Raw genomic sequence first — 19592 nt, 5'->3', positions numbered from 1 at the left:
GGACTAAAAACATGCCTAATAATAAACATAAAAAGGCACCAAAAATGACCGAGAGATCCTGACCTGAGTATCTGGGGTGAACGGACACCAGAGAACGACTCCCTCAGGGATACACAGCGCTCACAGCAGCAGATATTGATCCAGGTGTCAAAGGTCAGGCCTGAGAGACTGTGTGAGGTTGTTGGGATGTTAATTTGTGAGGTCAGTTCTTTAGCATAAACTGTAAACGTAGGAAAGGCCGTAAGATTAGTAAGTAAGTAAACTTTATCATTCAGTGCGTAAATGAGAAAGTGCTTTGTTGTGTATGAATTACTGCTGTCTTGACTAACATGACCCAATGTCTCTCACATGGCACGCACACACACGACAAATACTGTGACAAATGCCCCAGAACAAACATTCACATTTTGAGAGGAAGTGACAAACAGCCACATTAAACAAAACAAAACAAAAAAAATCACACTAGCCTGCCTCACACCACAACACTAATGAGCTTATTCTGTAAACACAACCTGCCCTCACTTTCACTCGCACAAAAACACAATTAATGTTAAAAACTAAAGCTCTGATGGCATCGGTCAAACCGCTGTGGGTTTGTCAGTTATGTTAGCAAGGTGTAGGATCTACTTTTCATATTCTGTATAGCTAGGCCTAGCAATCCAGTTTGATAATAAATGGTTTCAGCAAACAGGCTATTTCACACAGTAGTTAAAAATGAATTAATTAGGGCTGAATATTTGACAATATAGCATTTATTATTAATCTAAACTATTTACAAAGTTATAGTATAGCAGATGTTGTATTAGCAACGCGTTACAAGTGGAAATATCCGATTAAAGGTCGCATTCAAAAGGCGTTGCTCCTTTGAGCGCCTTTACAATCACTGTTGTTCCGCTGTTAATGCCTTTATTTAGCTATGATCATCTCTGTTGGCCAATTCCCTCCCATGGTGTTGAAAGGCCGCAGATCGCCAGATCCTCTGTCTCGCTTGTGTCATGCCGCCCACCGCCCACCGTGTGCATCGGTCCGGCCGCAGAGCGCTGGAGAACGCCGCGGTGATTGAAGTCCCGACCGCCTGTTGAGGGCTCGCACAGCGGGAGAGGAGTTCAGGGGACGTATGGAATAATTATTATGTTATTTAAGGGTGATTTACAACACAAGACCACGTTTGGTCCTCCGTGGAACTGTGTTTTCCCGTTACAGGTTGCTCTAAATGATTGTTATGCTGGTTGGCTACATATTAAAAGCCAATTGTTTTCACTCAGTTATCACACATACGCGGTTTTTAAAATGTTTTAGCGGCTATTTAATGACATGAGTAATGAGTAAAACAATTTACAAACAAAAGAAAAGCAATTGTTTTGGGCATACCGCAAGTAGGCTAATGATTTGTATAAAAACATAAAACACGTGACAACTTGCACCAGTCTAATGAAAAAAAGCTTTGTCTTGAGAAAACCCCGTTAAACTTCATTATGTAATTTATCATTTGTCTTAATGTGGTTTTATTAAGTGTTTAGTCCTTGTGACAGATTCTCCATATAAGGGCTAGCCCTCAAATTTAAGACAGTCATAAATAAGAGGAACATATTGCTGTAATTTGCCCTGCAATTAAAACAATTACATGGCTGTTATTTATTATAGTAAGTTAAGTTGGTACAATTGGCAGTTAGTGTTATCAGCTGATTGGTACCTGATTGCATTTGTCTCGTTTCTTTTCTGCTTTCTATTTTGACAGAGAAAAAAAGCCATTATTTCACACAACAAAACGTCCAACCAAGTGGCATTGATTTTAAAGGAAGATCACAGTTGGTGTTAAACTGTACAGATAAAGAGGATATCTGCACTCTAAAAATGTGGGGTTAAAAACAACCAAAGTTGGGTTAAATATGGAAAAATCCAGCAGTTGGGTTAAATGTTTGACTAATCTGCTGGCCAGTTTTATTTAACCCAACTATTGTTTAAAAATTACTATATGGCTGGCTTAAAATTAACCCAAAATAGGTTGGAAATTAAAAATCAGACACATAATTACTAGAGGCAATAATAATAATCAAAAGGTGAATATTTATTAATAAGCAAATTAATAAATGTTTATTGTTTAATTATTATTTATTAAAATTATTAATAAATGTTAATTTATTCAAATTATAAATACATGTAAATAAATGTGAATTTTGGGTTCATTTTAAGCAAGCAATATAGTAATTTTTAAACAATAGTTGAGCTAAATAAAACTGCCCAGCTGGTTGGGTCAAACATTTAACACAACCACTGGGTCAAAACAACCCAATTGCTGGGTTTGTCCATTTTTAACCCAACTTGGGTTATTTTTAACCAAGCATTTTTTTAGTGTGGGAATGGTTTACAATTTATTTATTTTGCTTTAGTCTGTAAAAGTAATTTTTGAATATTAATTTATTTTGTTTTATGATTTTTTAATACCAACACCATTAACCCCTTCCCCCAATCCATATTTAATTGGAAGCATTTAAATACAACAACAACAAAATGGCATAGAATGTGAAACATTTTATTTTAAAACCGCAAACAAGTTGTAATTTATTATTGTGAGTTAGGGTTAATTTTTCTATACCTCAGAATGTATTTTTGTCATATAAACCCTTTATATTTTTACACAGACACTGACAACTTCTACTGTCCTCTCAAGACAATAATAATAATACTCAATTTATTCCCTCAAGCACATTTTAAAGTGGTTAAACTAACAACTCACACTGTGTTACATCTCAATAAACAATGCTGACTATTAGTAATGTAAAAAAAAAAAAAACACCACTATGTCACACTTTACCATCTATTAAAAAAGAAGACGTAGAAATTCTGTGGCTATTTTGACACATTCTGGTTATCAAACATAAGTGGAACATATACTTAACCTGTACAACAACTCTAGTTAGTTTTTTAGGACAACTGGGAATTTAATGCGAACTGTCTTCATTTATCCACTATAACATCACATTGACACCAGTTGTTAAATATGCAAACATGACTCAAAAAAGGCAAGTTTGTTTTGAGAAAATGTCTTTCATTTGTTTGCAGAAGTCATTTGCTTATATTTTCGAATCCAATACATTTTAAAATAAGTCTGCAAATACTTTTTTGGGCCACTATATGAATGTGGTGGTCCTGTGTGTAGCATATGATGTGACGCGTTTGCAGTGGAGAATAACGCATGTGTGTGATCTGCTCCAGACAGTGTTGCACATTATAGCCCACAATAATCAGACAAAATGATTCTACACCGGAATAGCGATGATGAAACTCGGTAAGCACGGTGTGTGTGTAATAGAGAGAGAAAGGAAGAAACAGCGTCCTTCAGATAAAACGAAAGGCTCTGCGTTTGTAATGCGCGAGCGTGTGTATGTGTGTGTGTGTTTGTAATGCGCGAGCGTGTGTGATAAGGAGGTGGGGGTGAGAGACCCCGTTGTGTTTTGACCCCCTAAACAACTCCCAGTCTCCATCTCCCTCTCTTTCTCTCTGGTTTAAAGCTCCATCGCTCATCGTGGAGAGACGCATTTGAGCTCAACGCGTCGCTTCATGGACATCGATAGCGCGAAAAGGACGCGACATCATCTCAAACGCGCCGCTAACGCTGGATACTCGGCCCGCTTCACGCTTCTGCTGCTACAGTGTTTTTAAGGTGGGGTATCTTTACGCCTTCTCATCATATCCTAGTAGCCTATATTCATAACACAACCCAGTTTACAGAACCATAACATTTACGCGGATGTAATCATTTGTTATGGATGTAATTCGCGTTCCTCATTCACTCTAGAGCAGTAACACTTGCTCTGTTATTTTGGTTGATACTTTTAAAGTGGAAATAAGCAATCTTATCCACTACTCTCAAAGGCTATGATGTGCTTGCATTTATTTTTTAATGTCCCCAAAATCTCAAATGCTTTTGGACTAGAATATGAACATGGTATCAGTACATGTTTATGTTCCAATGCATGATCAGGTTGTAAAATGTTTGTTTTTAAATGCTTTATTTCATCTAGAGAGAGTGTCTCATCTGCCGGTCTGGTGTGTGTTGTCCTCCGTCAGTGAGTGTGTGAGCTCGGCTTCCGTATCGCATGGAGAAGAGGGTAGGTCCTGTGTTTTCCCTTTATTTTCCAGATCCATTTCCCTGCTATTTTGATGCAAAGAATGTAGAGTTTGATGCTGTAGTGTGGATATTGTAAATCAATAAAGTAACACACAAGCATAACTAAAGAGAGCTGTACAAGTCTAAAATACAAAAAAAGTTACTTCTAATTTGGCAGTTGTTAGATTTGTGATAATAACTTACAATATTAATTCGTAAATATTATTCTGTTATGCAGTGCTTAATAGATTATTTCATGTGCATTCAAATTAGTCATTAAACTTTCATTTATACATTTTCATGTAGCTAGGCTTATATTTATTTAGAAGACAGTTGAGTTTACAAAGGTGCTGCTTATACACTCAGTTTATCCTTATTGAAATCAATTACTTGTATTAATTAATGTAACAAAAGCAAACATCAGATGGAGTAGAGTAGGAAAATACAGGCCCTAGAAAGGCAGATGAAGTCGGTAAGTAGGTCAACTTTTGTGCTACAGTGAGCGGCCAAATGGAAATTCTTCTTGTGTTCTGTGTCTTCTTAGAAATGGTAGATATAAGATCCGGTTAATTTGGCATCAGTCTATTCAATCTCAAACATAAGCTCTTATATCTGTCCCTGCAACCACACTAATCATTTTTAATGGTAAATTCCACAAAAAAATAAATGGGTTTACATATATTTTATATGATGTTCTATATCACGTTCACTCTGAATCTTCAAGTTTATTTATTTAGAAAAAGCAATGCTGCAGCATACATAATTACGTACATACTGTATATATATATATATATATATATATATATATATATATATATATATGACCCTGGACCACAAAACCAGTCACAAGTCACAAGAGTATATCTTTACCAATAGCCAACAATACATTGTATGGGTCAAAATTATCGATTTTTCTTTTATGCCAAAAATCATTAGGGTATTAAGTAAAGATCATGCTCCATGAAGATATTTTGTAATTTTCTTACCGTAAATATATCAACAATGTTTTTTTGTGAGTGGATATGCATTGCTAAGGACTTCATTTGGACAACTTTAAAGGTGATTTTCTCAATATTTTGATTGTTTTGCACCCTCAGATTCCAGATATTCAAATAGTTGTATCTCGGCCAAATATCCTATCCTAGCAAACCATACATCAATGGAAAGCTTTTGTATAAATATATTATTTATTTATATGATGTATGATTTCAAAAAATTGACCCTTATGACTGGTTATGTGGTCCAGGGTCACATATATATATATTTACAGTCAAACCAAAAATTATTCAGACATTTTTGATATATTTTTACTAGTGGGTGCAGGACACTATAGTTCATTTATGTAAGTGAGGATAGCAAAATAAAGTAAACTGTGACATATTATACCCAAAAATTCTTCATACAGTGGACTACCAGTAAAATTCATAATAATTTGGAACCAAAAATTATTCAGACACTTTGACCTGACCATGTTTTGCTTAAGTGTTATCTGACATGATTAAGATTATCTTTTTCTGACACAGTTTAACTCTGAGATTTTATTACCATTTTTTTAAACTATAGTGAATAAACTGTATTAATGAATGAAATGTTCAAGGTCTCCAAATACATTTTGGTTTGACTATATATATATATAGTTTTTATAGTTTTATAGTTTTTATATTCAGTTGGTTTGAAACTGAATTGTTACTTAATAGTTTGTCTATAATAACTTTCATTATTTACACTAATAGTCATTATTAAAATATGTGCATCAGAATTTGATGATATTTCTGTTAAAAGACAAAAAAATCATCCAACTCTGGTTCTCCAATTTTTATATATGAATGTATTTAAGCTACTTATAATGTCTGTCAGTGACTTAAATCGAATGAAAGTTATTATAAATTGTTAAAGTACCGATTACCAGCATTACATAAACCGTTTATCAAATTTAATACTTTGGATGCTTTGTGTGTTTAACCGCTTCTTGTTTGCATGTAGATTGTTGTATCGCATTTGCTGCAGTAATGATGACTGATGTGACTTTGAATTTGCATTCATACATGGTCCATCTTCATAATAGGCCTACTTATCATTTGAGCTCAAAATGTCTTTTTTTAATTTTTGGTTAATTAATTTTATTATGAGCATTGGTAGCAGCCAGCACACTAATTATTAGTTTCACATATATATATATATATATATATATATATATATTTCATAACAGCATGGGCATATTTTAAAAGACTGTGAAACCCAAAATAGCTTTCTCTGTTTGCCACTTCAAAAATGAATCCAAATGAAACTGGTGTTAACATAGTGCACTAAAAAGGTTTTCATGGAGAGAAAGCGTATGGAAGAGTAAGAATAATGAGCATAAGAATATATATGCATCAGAAAAGCCTGATTATTAACAAAGGCCTCACTTTTATTAGTTAAAAAGTACTTTGCAGAGGTTATGGCTTACATTATATAATGTTATTAGTATCTGAAAAATAGTTGAGTTGAAATGGTTCAAATGAATTTTATAGATTTTTTTTCTGATTATTGATTATTCTGAAAGCTGTCTCATTGTGCAGTTCTTTATGTTGTTTTTCTGATCATATGTCTGACTACAGCATTAATAAGAAAGTTCACTTTAAAACCCACCTAATTAGTATTTAAAAATGAAGTCTGGATGAATTTATGTAATTGTATGTAAGACTGTTAATTATAAATCAGTTGGAAAGTTTTTTCTTTGGAGTTTATGTCCCTGGGTGAATGTTGCTTGGCACACTGAAAAATCGCACATCAAAGCCTCTCCGCAACCAGTGTTTATTAAGGAGGAGATACAATTAGCAGCGACTTCAAACAGCCTCCCGCTAGCTCACATACTCAGCTGTACTGTCAATGCTGTATATACTCATAAATCATAACAAATTCCCCCCACACAGCACAGATCATACTAATATAAGGCTGAATTAGGCAATGTCTTATCTTTTAATTTTTTCTTATCCTGTCTCTCCGTATCTAGTATGAGGAGTTGGTGCAGTACCCAGGCTCTGACGCCATGCCTGTGGGAGGCTACCGGGACGCCATGAGGTCACTTCCTCCGCCTCACTATGGCCACACTGTGCCTGACTCCCTGAAACACCACCGGGACCAGATCTACGGGTGAGAGTCTGGTTACTTTAACCATCTGTTTCCTCCCACAAAAAATGTATGAGTGCTGCATGTGTAAATATATATTGCGCCCAAGTCCTGGGTAGTTTTTATGAATTTGTAATTATTGTGATTTTGCTTAGAAAAAAAAAAAATACATAATTAGACTAGGTTTAAAAAATTAAATAAGCTTTTTCATTTTTTTCACATAAGGCCTATTTTTAGGTCAAAACAAAATGTGTATAGACACTATTATTTCTAAATTTCTTTCTCTTTTTTTATTTGCTGATGAAGACAGTGAGCATTTTAGTGCAAGGACAACAAAATGACTAGGTGAAGGTGTTTTAGGTGTTAATTGATGCATTAGGTGTTAGCTGATGTCATTTATCTATGTATTTTACTATTCAAGTGCTTCCACTGAGAATGATAAATATTTGTCACCACATAAACCGACAAAATGTAGTATTTTCAGGCAAGCTGTTCTTCAATGGTACGCACAATGTTTACACTTCACAATTAAAAACTTAAAACGTCTTGGAAAGTCAGAAAGGTGAAGTGTGCAATTTTTGCACCACTAGTGGGACCAAATGGAATTATAGCTGCAAGCAGCCATTAGGGGTCCAAGCACAAAGAAGCAAGCATGAAGTAAAATCATAATATTTTATTGTAGTTAGTGGCAATTTAATATTTTGTTCAGTTATAGCTCTACCAACAGGCACAATCCCACCACTTTTTGTATGTGTCCTCAGAGTGTGCCGATAAATAAGTGTCAAATTTGGTGAAAATATCTCATTTCGACATGTTATAGACGTATATGTATGAGTATATGAGTACATACAGCCAACGGCCTATGTTTTCAAATTTCCTACGGAGGTTTCAGGAATCTAAGGAGACGACTGCCTTGAAAATAAGACAACCACATCAAAAGTTATGAGCATATGAATATTTGATTTCACCACTAAGTGGCGCTGTCTTGGAACTTCTCAGGCTCCTTCAGGGCATTGTGCTGATGACCCATGCCGAGTTTCATAACGATATGCTAATGCGTTAAAAAAATACAGCATTTTGCTACAAAATGCAAAATGGCCGACGCCCAAAATGGCCGACATGGTAAAATTGGATATCATTCGACTCAGCATGCTGCCCTGAATCTAACAAGACCAGTTTTATAATTTTTGGCCAAACCATTATAAGTTATAAGCAAAAATAGCCATTTTTGCTATCTCTAGACCAGTAGGTGGCGCTGTGCCGAAACGCAGCATGTAGCCTAGCATACATGTGATGACGTACCAAGTTTGGTCTGAATACGCTAAAGTGTTGCAGATATATAGCCTCACGTCCAATTTTGCATGCTTTTTGAATTTGTTTGCGCGTTATTCGAGAATGGTTGGGTTTATCAAAAAGCTTTTGATAACTTTTTGCCAGCATAGACTGAAGATAATCTGATTTGATTTTCATGAAAATTGGAGCAACCATCTAGGAGGAATTCGAAAAAGTAATTTTTGGTGGAACAATTTGGCAAAGTTTCATGATGGAAAATATGGTGCATATCGAATCGTATTGAGCCAAGGAATCAGAGGAAAAGGGAATTTTGTTTCTAGCCCTTATGGTTCAAAAGTTATTAGCATAAACATGAGTGAAACTTTGGACATGTGGTCCAAATTTGATCTAGAGACACCAAATTTGCTGTAGTTAATGTTGGGACTGTCCTCTATCAGTGTGCCAAATTTCATAACTTTCCAGTAAGTGGTTCTATGGGCTGCCATAGACTCCCAGAGCGGAAGAAGAAGAATAAGAATGTCAACGAATACAATAGGTGCCATCACACCACGAATACAATAGGTGCTTGGCCCCTAATTACTGTTTCCAGACAGGTTTTCCAAACACTCTCATTCGTCAGACAAACAGATAGTCCGGCCTCAAACTCATGCCATTGGTTGAGCCAGTGTTGCTGTGTTGGGCTACTCAAACAAACAACGTTTTAGATTCACCTTGGAGCCATTTTAATTGCATGGTAATTTGTGCTCATCACATAAAATCAACCATTCGTAGGTAGCACTAGCTGTGTTGTCTTACTTGGAGCATATGTGTGTTGATTTGCAGTCATCCGCTGTTTCCACTCCTGGCTCTGGTATTTGAAAAGTGTGAACTTGCCACTTGCTCACCACGAGACTCCATCTCTATGTCAAGCTCCGCCCACCTCCACGGCATGACCAACCACAGTGATGTCTGCTCCTCTGAATCGTTCAATGATGATATCACAGCCTTTGCCAAACAAGTGAGTAACACGAGCCAATCACATTGAAGCCAAATGCACACTAGAAGACTGATTCATGCTACATATTTACTTTTATGACTTTTATGATCGAGCATCAAAGCCAGTACCTAATGATTTTTTTCTGTTAATTATTTTAGATTCGATCAGAGAAACCCATCTTTTCATCAAATCCAGAACTGGATAATCTGGTAAGATATACACAAGCTTTAAAATTCAAAGGCTTTATGTAATTTTGCAAAGGGTGTAACCATTTTTAACCATATGATCTCTTTGCACAGATGATCCAGGCCATTCAAGTTCTACGGTTTCATCTATTAGAGCTAGAAAAGGTATAATTTGTTCCCTTATTACATGATGAGTGTTTTTTTTTAAATATTAAAGCACAGTGATGGTATCAGATTTAATATATTATCAGTACTGGTGAATTTAGTAATCTAAATTACTTCAAAGAATATCATTATATTATTATGGTACATGTTGTAAAAACCATGGTATTACCATAACACATGACCAAAAACTTTACCTTGATACCATGTCAGAAAATCCCATCATACCATGGTACCTTTGGTTACTTTTGTAATTTTATTTAGTGTGTGATTTTTCTTAAATGAAAATCTGTTATCATTTACTCACCTCATGTCATTTCAAACCCCTGTGACTTTTTTCCTTTTTTTCTATTTTATTCGTCTTTTTATGATTTTATTTTATTATTTAATGATATAAAATCTCATTCAAGCTTCCCGGCATGTCAAAATGTGTCATGACTGTCAGTGACACCAAACAGCATACTTCCTTGTTTTAAAAACCAAGCTCTTTTTTTACAGATGGACATCTCTTCTCTGTACTCTCAGCTTTTACTGCAGCTTTTAGCAGCATAAACAAGGATTTTTAGCTTTATACATGTCAATGAGTCTGACATCTTGACTTTTCTCTTACAGGTTCATGACCTCTGTGATAATTTCTGTCATCGCTACATCACCTGTCTCAAGGGCAAGATGCCCACTGATTTGGTGCTGGAGGACCGGGAGGGGGGATCCAAATCTGACGTGGAAGATTTCACTGGTTCTTGCACCAATCTGTCAGAACAAGTGAGTCAGTAGATATTTGACACAAAAAAGGGAGCTAGTTGTTTCAAGGAAAGTCTGTTCACTCGGCGGCCATATTTGCAACGCCTCCGGGCAGCTATATTGGGAATCCAAGACCAAGTCCTATCTATTTGAATGGTGGAAACCTGAAATCCCCCCAAAAAAACTGCTTGCTGAACTCACAATTAAATAACATATTTAAAATCTGACATGAACTGTTCCATAAATGTTGTTTCTTATGCTCAAACAGCAGTACCAGCCAATGCACATGTGCAGTCCTAAGCGCCGTGTCTCAGAACACTGACTGTTTCTATACATACCATGTTTACAATGTAAATTTTCGTGATTTTAACATATGAACTAAGCATTCTGGTGCACTCCCAAAAGAAAATAAATGGAAAAAACAACATTTGCTTCAAGTAAAAAAAAAACAAAAAAAAACATTTATTGACACTAGGGCTGGGCATTGACACAAATTTCACAATTGGATTCGATTTTGATTCAGAAGCTTGTGATTTGATTTTGATTTGATTACCTTCAATTCAATAATGATTAATCTGGTGCCTATCAGGTACAGTACATGCCAAATTTCCTCAAAGAAAAAATATCTCTCAACTAATGCTGTAAACTATACAGGGAACCACAGCTGGTACATCATTATATTATTAAAGGTTAAAATTAATTGATTTGTAAGCTACTTAAATTACACATGAAGAAGTTTTTATAATAATGTTATAATAATTTTTTAATGACATAATTATGTTTTTAATATCGGCCTAAACATTAAAATCAAAATGCTCCTCTCTAAGTTCATTTTTGTAGCTGACAAGTTTTTTGACATTGAACGGCTTTTCTGAGGTAAATGTTACAGTAAATGTGACATTTTTACAAGCTGTTTTATTGGCGCTTTTCCGCAGTTGAAACAATGATTGATCGATTAACGTTACATATGACATGATACGGATTTCAGTAAGTTGTACTGCATCTTTCAACATACCTTCGGTATTCATTCATTCTACATCCATTCATGTTTATTTCGTGTTGTAAAGCGGAAGAGATGATCGGTTCACGTGCGCTCTGCCTCTGTTTGAACTGAAGCACTACAGCGATGTGTCAGTCACACCACAGAGCGCCAAAAAAGATCACGACAGCTCATTTTCCCATTTCGATTTATTGTGCCTGCAAACTCACCCTGACACCCCGGGAAAAAAAAACTCTTCGGATCTACACGATTCACATAAATGACATATTTTGATTTTGAACTTATAAATCTTTAAAGACAGACCTACTGTGAGCTACGAGGTTGTTAATTGATGATATTTGCTTTTGCTGAAATATCAGTCTGCATTATTTTAGCTTATTTTTAAAATAATCATATTTAACAGTGGCATTCCTGGTGAAAAACTACATTACCCATGATGCTGTACAGAAAATTACACCAATCAGAGAGTCGAAAAAAGCAACACACTCCAAGAGATCTCTTTAGCTCCACCCACTCCTATGAAGCATTGCGAATGACGTAATCGAGTCAATCTCTCTACATTCTCAAAATACTTAAATGTATGTATATATGCATATTTTGCAATAAACTTAATATATATTGTTTTTATACATATAATCAACATTTGTAAATGAGTAGTTTTATTATATTTTGCCATCGTTTTTAATTCGATTATGCTGTTTGCAATGCTTCATGGTATTGTAGTTCTTTCCCTCACTAAGTACACAGTCTTGTACCTTTGCCTTTTTGTCCAATTTTCAAAAGCATTTTTTCTTCAAATCAAAGTTTGTAGTGTTGTGATTCACCTCGTAGCTGATTGGCTTGGTTAATGGCTTATAACTTTTTAATGAAGACTATTTTAAAATTCCTATGGGAAAAAAGAATTAAAAAAATACTTCCGTATGCGATGACTTTATCAATCAGTGATTGGCTCTTTTATTTAGAAGGCGGGACTTATTCCGCTATATTGGCGTTGCAGTTTCTTCCAGTGATAAGTAATATGAGTGCGCCGTCTTTCGATATCTAAAATCTTTGGGTTTTTTCTTTTTTTGGGTGTGTGTGTCTGACTGACTGCATCTGTCTCTCCTGATCTAGAATCAGTCTTGGTTGCGTGACCCAGATGACTGTGTGTCGACCCCCTCGGGCACCCCCAGCGCCTCCTGTGGCCTCACCTCACACAGCATGGAGAACTGCAGCGATGCGGGTACCCATCATTTTACACACAATCAAGTACTGTTTATACTGCATACTGTTTTATAACAATCTTATGTGAATTGCGTAAACTAAATGCTGTGATATTCTACATTGTGCATGTTTAATTTAATGATTGGCGTCCTGTTATCGGTCCAATCTAACGAGATGTTTCATTGTGCTTGTGTGTTGTGCCGTGTCAGGGGATGGGTTGGACGGAAGCGTGGCGTCGCCCAGCACAGGAGAAGAAGATGAAACGGACAGAGACAGACGAAACAACAAGAAAAGAGGAATCTTTCCCAAAGTTGCAACGAACATCATGAGAGCATGGCTCTTTCAGCACCTGTCGGTAAGTTAAAAACAAACATTTTTCTTTTTGTGTTCCTTGGAGAAAAAAATGATCAGCATACAGGTTTGGAATGATATGAGGAAAATATGAAGTTATTAAGAGTGAACTCTTTTTTGATGAAAGATTTATCCTGATAATAACAATAAATGTAGTAAGTAGGGCTGTAATGGTACATGTATTTGTCCCGAACCGTCACGGTACAGACATCACGGTTCGGTGCATACAGTCAGGCGATGAATACAGTCAGCCAAAGGCGATCCACACTCCAATCCAGAAAGGGGCACACGCGGTAATGCAACGCTGTTCGCTAATCACCAAAACAGGAAAAAGAGCAGAAAAAAAAGAGACGATCGATGCACCAACCCAAAACAAGACTTCAGATGGCACACAAGAGCTTGCTAGCAGCCTATAGTTGTGATGGGAGAAACAAAGCTTTTCAAAGCTTCAAATCAACTGAACCAATTGCTTCGCAAATTGACTCACTGTTTCGAAGTGTTCAAAACGTCACACGCTGGTGACCCCTGCTGGTCAGAACAGTGTAAATGCAACAAAAACACATTCATAAATCACCTAAACCCATTGCAAATGTTTTATTTGAAACTAAAATCTATGAAATACAATTAACTAATCATCTAATATCATTTCATTAAGTATTAAGTGTCTGTGTAATATGTGTTCTTTGATCAATTTCCAAGGCTTGTTTTGTTTGTTCCACGGATGGTTCATCTAAACAGGCCAATAAGAGACTATTAACTACTATTATTCCTTTTAATTATACTGTTGTCTCATTAAAACGTGTACAAATGTATAAAACTGAGATCAGGTAAAACCCATAGACACTTGTTCAATGATTCGCCGCTAGGGGGCGATCTCAGTGCCAACCAGTGGTGAACCATTGAAATTTCGAAACAGTTATGACTTAACGAAGCCTCGTTTACTGAAATCACGTGACTTTGGCAGTGTTTCAAAAGCTCCCATCACTAATACGTTGAGATTCAATTTATTTTTTGTGACACACTCCACAAACTTCACGTAAAGGAAACCGGGACAGCAAAAAGCGGCATCCTTTTTGTTTTCTTTATTTTACAAAAGCACAATGCTTTGTTTTTATTGTGAATGTACATAAATAAAAAGTAGAAACTTAGTAGTAGTTTACAGTTTCGAATTATGTCTTACTCTTATCTGTATGACCATAAATGACAGAGTATTTTAAGTAGTTTCCACTGTCGTAATGAGACAAAATCATCTGGCATTGTGACAATTTGTGTCGTGGAAGTCTAACTACTACAGTCCAGTGATGAAATATGCATGTCCTGGAAATGGAAAGCCTCAGGTGCCGCTTCTCTCACTGTCTCCTTGTGGAAAGGTGAAGTAGATGGCAGTTTTTCTGCCAAAGAAACCTATCATTGTGGATTTGTTACTTTTTCCTGTTGTACCGAACTTGTATCAAACCGTATCCCTAAAACCGTGGTACGTACCGAACTGTGACTTCTGTGTATCCTTACACCCATAATGGTTAGCATGGTAAATTTATATAAGGCTTGTAAGAAACAGTAGCATTTGGTGCTAAAATTGGTGGCAGAAAAACAAAGAACAGAGCTTGACGAAAGATAACAAAGACAGCAAGAGGGGCAACAGAGGAAAGCTAGAGAAAAAGAAGTGATAAAATGGATGAATTTATTGGCCATCTTAAGTTAATATCTGTGAAATATGAATTTATGAGCTCTTTGATGGTTAATATTGCATAGCTGAATGCAGCTAAAATGGGCAAAGCTTTTGCAGATGTAGTAATGAGCATATGGTAATTGCCAACTAATGACGCATCTATCATTACAAATGGCAGAATATCCAGATGTTACTAAGAATAACAAGAATAAAAATAATAATGCAGGTAACAAAGGGACTTGACTGAATAAAGATATATTTAATCAAGTCTCCAAGTGTAACCAATAACCAGTGGTGAGGAACATGTTTATATTTAAATGCATTTTTATATTTATTTTAAAGGCAACAAGTTACATTATTTCATTACTTTACTTTGTGTTACATTGTTGCAAATATATTTGTCAGTAAATAGATTAAATATTTAGTAATGTGTACTATTTACCAAGTATGCATTACTTGCCAAAAAAATTCATTGTTACTAAAGAATGGTGCAAATTCAAAAATGAACGCATTAGTTTACTAGTTACTTTTAAAAAGTATGTAAATATGTAACCCCCAGCACTGCCTATAACAATGCTGCTGTCTATTTGTGTGCACTCACAAAGGTCACACTACTAACCTAGACTTAATTGCATTACAAAACCTTTTGTCCTCTCTCAGCATCCGTACCCATCTGAAGAACAGAAGAAACAGCTCTCCCAAGACACGGGTCTCACCATACTGCAGGTCAACAACTGGTTAGTAATCGCTCTCTTTTACTAATTATCAACCTGCCTTTATTTTGGCATATTTACAATAATGAGCAATGTAATTCAAAGTTAAAATGTGTAATTTATAATATAAATGCTCGTTTTTTTTATTTACATTTTTGTTCCGCATTTTTAAATACTGTAAAATGGACTAAAATATTCTAATTATATTGACATTAAATTGTAGAGTTAAATTGTGGTTCTTTGGTCAGCTATTGTTGCATTCATTAAAATAATTTGTTCCTGTTGTTCTGATCGTGTGTTTGCTCCTTCTGTCCGCACTTAGGTTTATAAATGCCAGACGCAGAATAGTCCAGCCAATGATTGACCAATCAAATCGCTCAGGTAAAATTAAATACTGCATTTGTGTATCTATGGCTTGTTTTACATTCTGATTGTATAGTAAATGAACATTCGTGGCTCTCTGCACTGAATAATACATATTTGTTTGTGTGTGTGTTTTTAGGCCAGAGTGCTCCGTACAGTCCGGAGGGGGCAGCTCTAGGAGGATATGGGTTAGATGCTCAGTCTCATTTAGGTCTTAGGACAGCAGGTGAGAGCCGCTTCTGTAAACTACTCAGTATATATTATCTCACTTTTTTTATAAGGAATCGTCACCCTAAATACACCACCAAAACATTCCTCTGAGAACTTTTTTATCCAGCCATAGTTAAAGGGGACCTATTATGGCCCTTTATACAAGATGTAATATAAGTCTCTGGTGTCCCCAAAATGTGTATGTGAAGTTTCAGCTCAAAATACCCCACAGATCATTTATTATACCATGTTGTACCCATTTTTGAGTGCAAGCAAAAACATGCTGTTTTCATGCATGTGCCTTTAAATGCAAATGAGCTGTTGTGCCCCGCCCCCTTTCCAGGATCACAGCTCCTGCCTACATTGGATACTCTGCCAAAACAACAAAACTCTAACAAAACATCTGCTTGGTTTTGAATATCATTTATATCGCGATCACACTTACGGACAGTGCAGTTCTTCATTATCATGAAAGTTTATTATTTCCATGCATTTTTAAACTTCATGCATTTTAAACTTCTTAAACTTCGTTATAATTTTCTGAGCACACACATAGGAAGCACACACACAAAAAGCTGGCTGTCAGATGGTGTGTCACAAGACTGTTAAACTAACTTCTCTTTTACATTTTTTATTATGCTTTATAAAACGGTTAGTTCCTGTCCTTGATTCTGATTGGTCAATAGCTGTGTTTTATTCATGATAATGATAAAACACAGCTATGACCGCTTCACTCAACGGTTCTGTGTATCACTACATAACACCCTTAGCAACCACTCTTAGCAACGTAAATTGTTTGTTCTCAATTGATATTGTTCATTGAAGCTTACTGTATTATGTTGAAAAGTATTGTCATAAAAAGATTGAAAAAAAAAGATTGAAAAAGAGTGAGTTTATTACCTGCATTCAGATTTAGCATTTTCCTTCAGGTCAGTCCTATATTCATAATAAAAAATCTGCTTAAATGTCCGCTGGAATATCTTGTCCTTTTAACAGTTAAGGGGTTTTCCCATGACTGACAGCACTAGTCTAAGCATTTGTCAGTTGCGTCTTGTTCCATGTTCACAACAGTTCAGTCTTTTCAATGTAAAAGTCTTCACTACTGACTGACACACTCATAAAGACCCTCATAAAGTCTTTGCCGCCATCTAATGGCGTAATAATGTAACTTCTGTTGCTGTCCATGGACAGGGACTATTTTTTCCGGCAGAAGGAAGGCTTTAGTGAAAGTTTACTTTGTGAAAGTTGCATTGATACATATTTTTGGCTTTAATATTTGTATTGTGTGGTAACCGTTTTATAAAAGCAAAAAGCAATACATTGTACAGAAACTCAAAATGGTTTGTTCTATGAGACTGATTAGGGTTTTATGGGGATTAGAAGGTTAGTTCATGAAAATGAAATGAAAATTTCTGTCATTTATTGCTCACCCTCATGTCGTTCCATACCCGTAAGGCCTTCATTCATCTTCAGAACACAAATTAAGATATTTTTGATGAAATCTGAGAGGTATATGACTCGTCCATAGACAGCAATATAATCAACACTTTCAAGGCCCAGAAAGGTACTAAAGACATCGTTAAAACAGTCAACGTGACTGCAGTGGTTCAACCTTAATTTTATGAAGCGACGAGAATACTTTTTGTGCACAAAAATAATGACTTTAATCAGCAATCTCTTCTCTTCTGTGTCATTCTCATACATTGTTTACATCCAGCGCTTCCAGGTTCTACATCAGAACGCCGACTCATTATTGGCCAGCTCCTGCATCAGCATCACACACGAGTCGTGCTGATCACGTGATCAGCTTTGGCCAATACTGAGCCGGCATTCAGAGGTAAACACCGAAGCCTTCATTGTGCTTACTGCGTCACCTGTGTAAGGATAATGACAGGGAAGAGAGGAGATTGTTGAATAAAGTCATTATTTTTGTTTTGTTTTTGCAAACAAAAAGTATTCTCGTCGCTTCATAACAGGTTGAACCACTGCAGTCACGTCAACTGTTTTAACAATGTCTTTAGTACCTTTCTGGACCTTGAAAGTGTTGATTATATTGCTGTCTATGGATGAGTCATATACCTCTCAGACTTAATCAAAAATATCTTAATTTGTGTTCCTGAAGATGAACAAAGGTCTAATGGGTGTGGAACGACATGAGGGTGAGTAATAAATGACTGAATTTTCATTTTTGGGTGAACTATCCCTTTCAAAAAAAGCAGTGGGTGGGTTTTTAATGTTTTGGTTGTGTGCGAACATTTCCTTTGTAAGATTAGGCTGATATACCTGTTCTCAGTATTGGCTTTCGTTGACTCTTTCTCTTTCTCCACTGTCAGGACTTCAGGGAATGCCATCCCTGCCCACAGATTACCCTGGGGCCCTTCTGCCCCAGCCGGGATACTCCCACGCTGGCCCATCCTTGCACCCCTACCCCGGCCCCCACACTGCCATGCTGCTCCATCCACCGCCCCACAGCCACCCCGCCGAACCCCTCATAGGACAAGGCCTTGACATTCACGCCCACTAACCGAGAGCGGAGCAGAGGAGGGTGCGCTGAAAACAGGACGGAAGGGTACATTGACTTTGCAGTACCGCACCAAACCTTCAGGGCATCACCGCAGTCCACACATAGTGACTCTGAGAATGTCTTAAATGCACTGACCTGGCATCATATAAATGTATCAAAATGTCCATTTTATGCACTCAGCTCCCATGTCAAATGCCTGACAGACTTGTTACATTCCTTACATACATTACTATCCCATCTGCTCATGACAATGCTCTGAATGCACTGTACCCAATACATCTAACTGCTAGTTTTAATGCACATTGCAGCGTTTGAATGAATATACCCATGTCTTCCTATGGCCTTAGGGGTGAGTTGAAATCTCCCTTAATCCAACATGAAGGCCTTCATTGCCTTTCTTGCCTTGCCTCCGAAAACCCTCTCGAGGAGCACAAATGGAAAACCACAGCATATACCTCCTCAGTCAGGACCCAAGAAAAGCATATCAAAACGTCCTGAAATAGAGATGAACTTTTGCACCAAATCCATATAACCTGTAAACTGCTGAACATGCATAAAGGATTAGTTCACTTCAGAATTAAAATTTCCTCATAATTTACTCACCCCCATGTCATCCAAGATGTTCATGTCTTTCTTTCTTCAGTCAAAAAGAAATGAAGGTTTTTGAGGAAAACATTCCAGGATTTTTCTCCATATAGTGGACTTCAGTGGGGTTCAACGGGTTGAAGGTCCAAATGTCAGTTTCAGTGCAGCTTCAAAGAGCTCTACATGATCCCAGACGAGCAATAAGGGTCTTATCTAGAGAAACCATCGGCCATTTTCTAAAAAAAGAAAAAAATTATATAATTTTTAACCACAACTGCTCATCTTGCACTGCTCTGCGATGTGTCACGCATTGCGTAATCATGTTGGAAAGGTCACACGTGTCGTAGGCGGAAGTACCGATCCAGTGTCTACAAAGTGAACGTGCAAAGACTAAG

General features: G+C 36.5%; 1 protein-coding gene across 2 annotated transcripts; it reads left to right on the top strand.

The window, feature by feature from the left end:
- Positions 1-3177: 3177 nt before the first annotated feature.
- meis3 (myeloid ecotropic viral integration site 3) lies at positions 3178-19322 on the top strand. Of its 2 annotated transcripts, XM_051864072.1 has the most exons (14): positions 3178-3289; positions 3513-3664; positions 4026-4112; positions 7107-7246; positions 9338-9512; positions 9650-9700; positions 9791-9841; positions 10451-10600; positions 12693-12801; positions 12992-13137; positions 15463-15539; positions 15838-15896; positions 16018-16104; positions 18422-19322. In XM_051864072.1, exons 3-14 carry the CDS (start codon positions 4101-4103, stop codon positions 18610-18612), a joined length of 1248 nt encoding a protein of 415 aa, XP_051720032.1. In that variant the 5' UTR covers positions 3178-3289; positions 3513-3664; positions 4026-4100; the 3' UTR covers positions 18613-19322. The 2 variants fall into 2 exon arrangements, with proteins under 2 accessions (XP_051720032.1, XP_051720031.1); XM_051864071.1 differs by lacking the exon at positions 3178-3289 and having other exon boundaries at positions 3346-3664.
- The last annotated feature ends 270 nt before the right edge of the window (positions 19323-19592 follow it).

This window comes from Ctenopharyngodon idella, chromosome 15 (assembly GCF_019924925.1).
Source record: "Ctenopharyngodon idella isolate HZGC_01 chromosome 15, HZGC01, whole genome shotgun sequence".
In the NCBI taxonomy this organism is placed as follows: domain Eukaryota; kingdom Metazoa; phylum Chordata; class Actinopteri; order Cypriniformes; family Xenocyprididae; genus Ctenopharyngodon; species Ctenopharyngodon idella.
Note: the sequence above shows the minus strand (reverse complement) of the source record. Positions and strands in the feature narration are given on the sequence as shown.

Bases quoted from the DNA above. Each gene is read 5' to 3' on its own strand.
- meis3 (XM_051864072.1), top strand. The intron at 15,897-16,017 runs GTAAAATTAAAT...GTGTGTTTTTAG, and splicing joins TGACCAATCAAATCGCTCAG to GCCAGAGTGCTCCGTACAGT. The intron at 16,105-18,421 runs GTGAGAGCCGCT...CTCCACTGTCAG, and splicing joins TTTAGGTCTTAGGACAGCAG to GACTTCAGGGAATGCCATCC.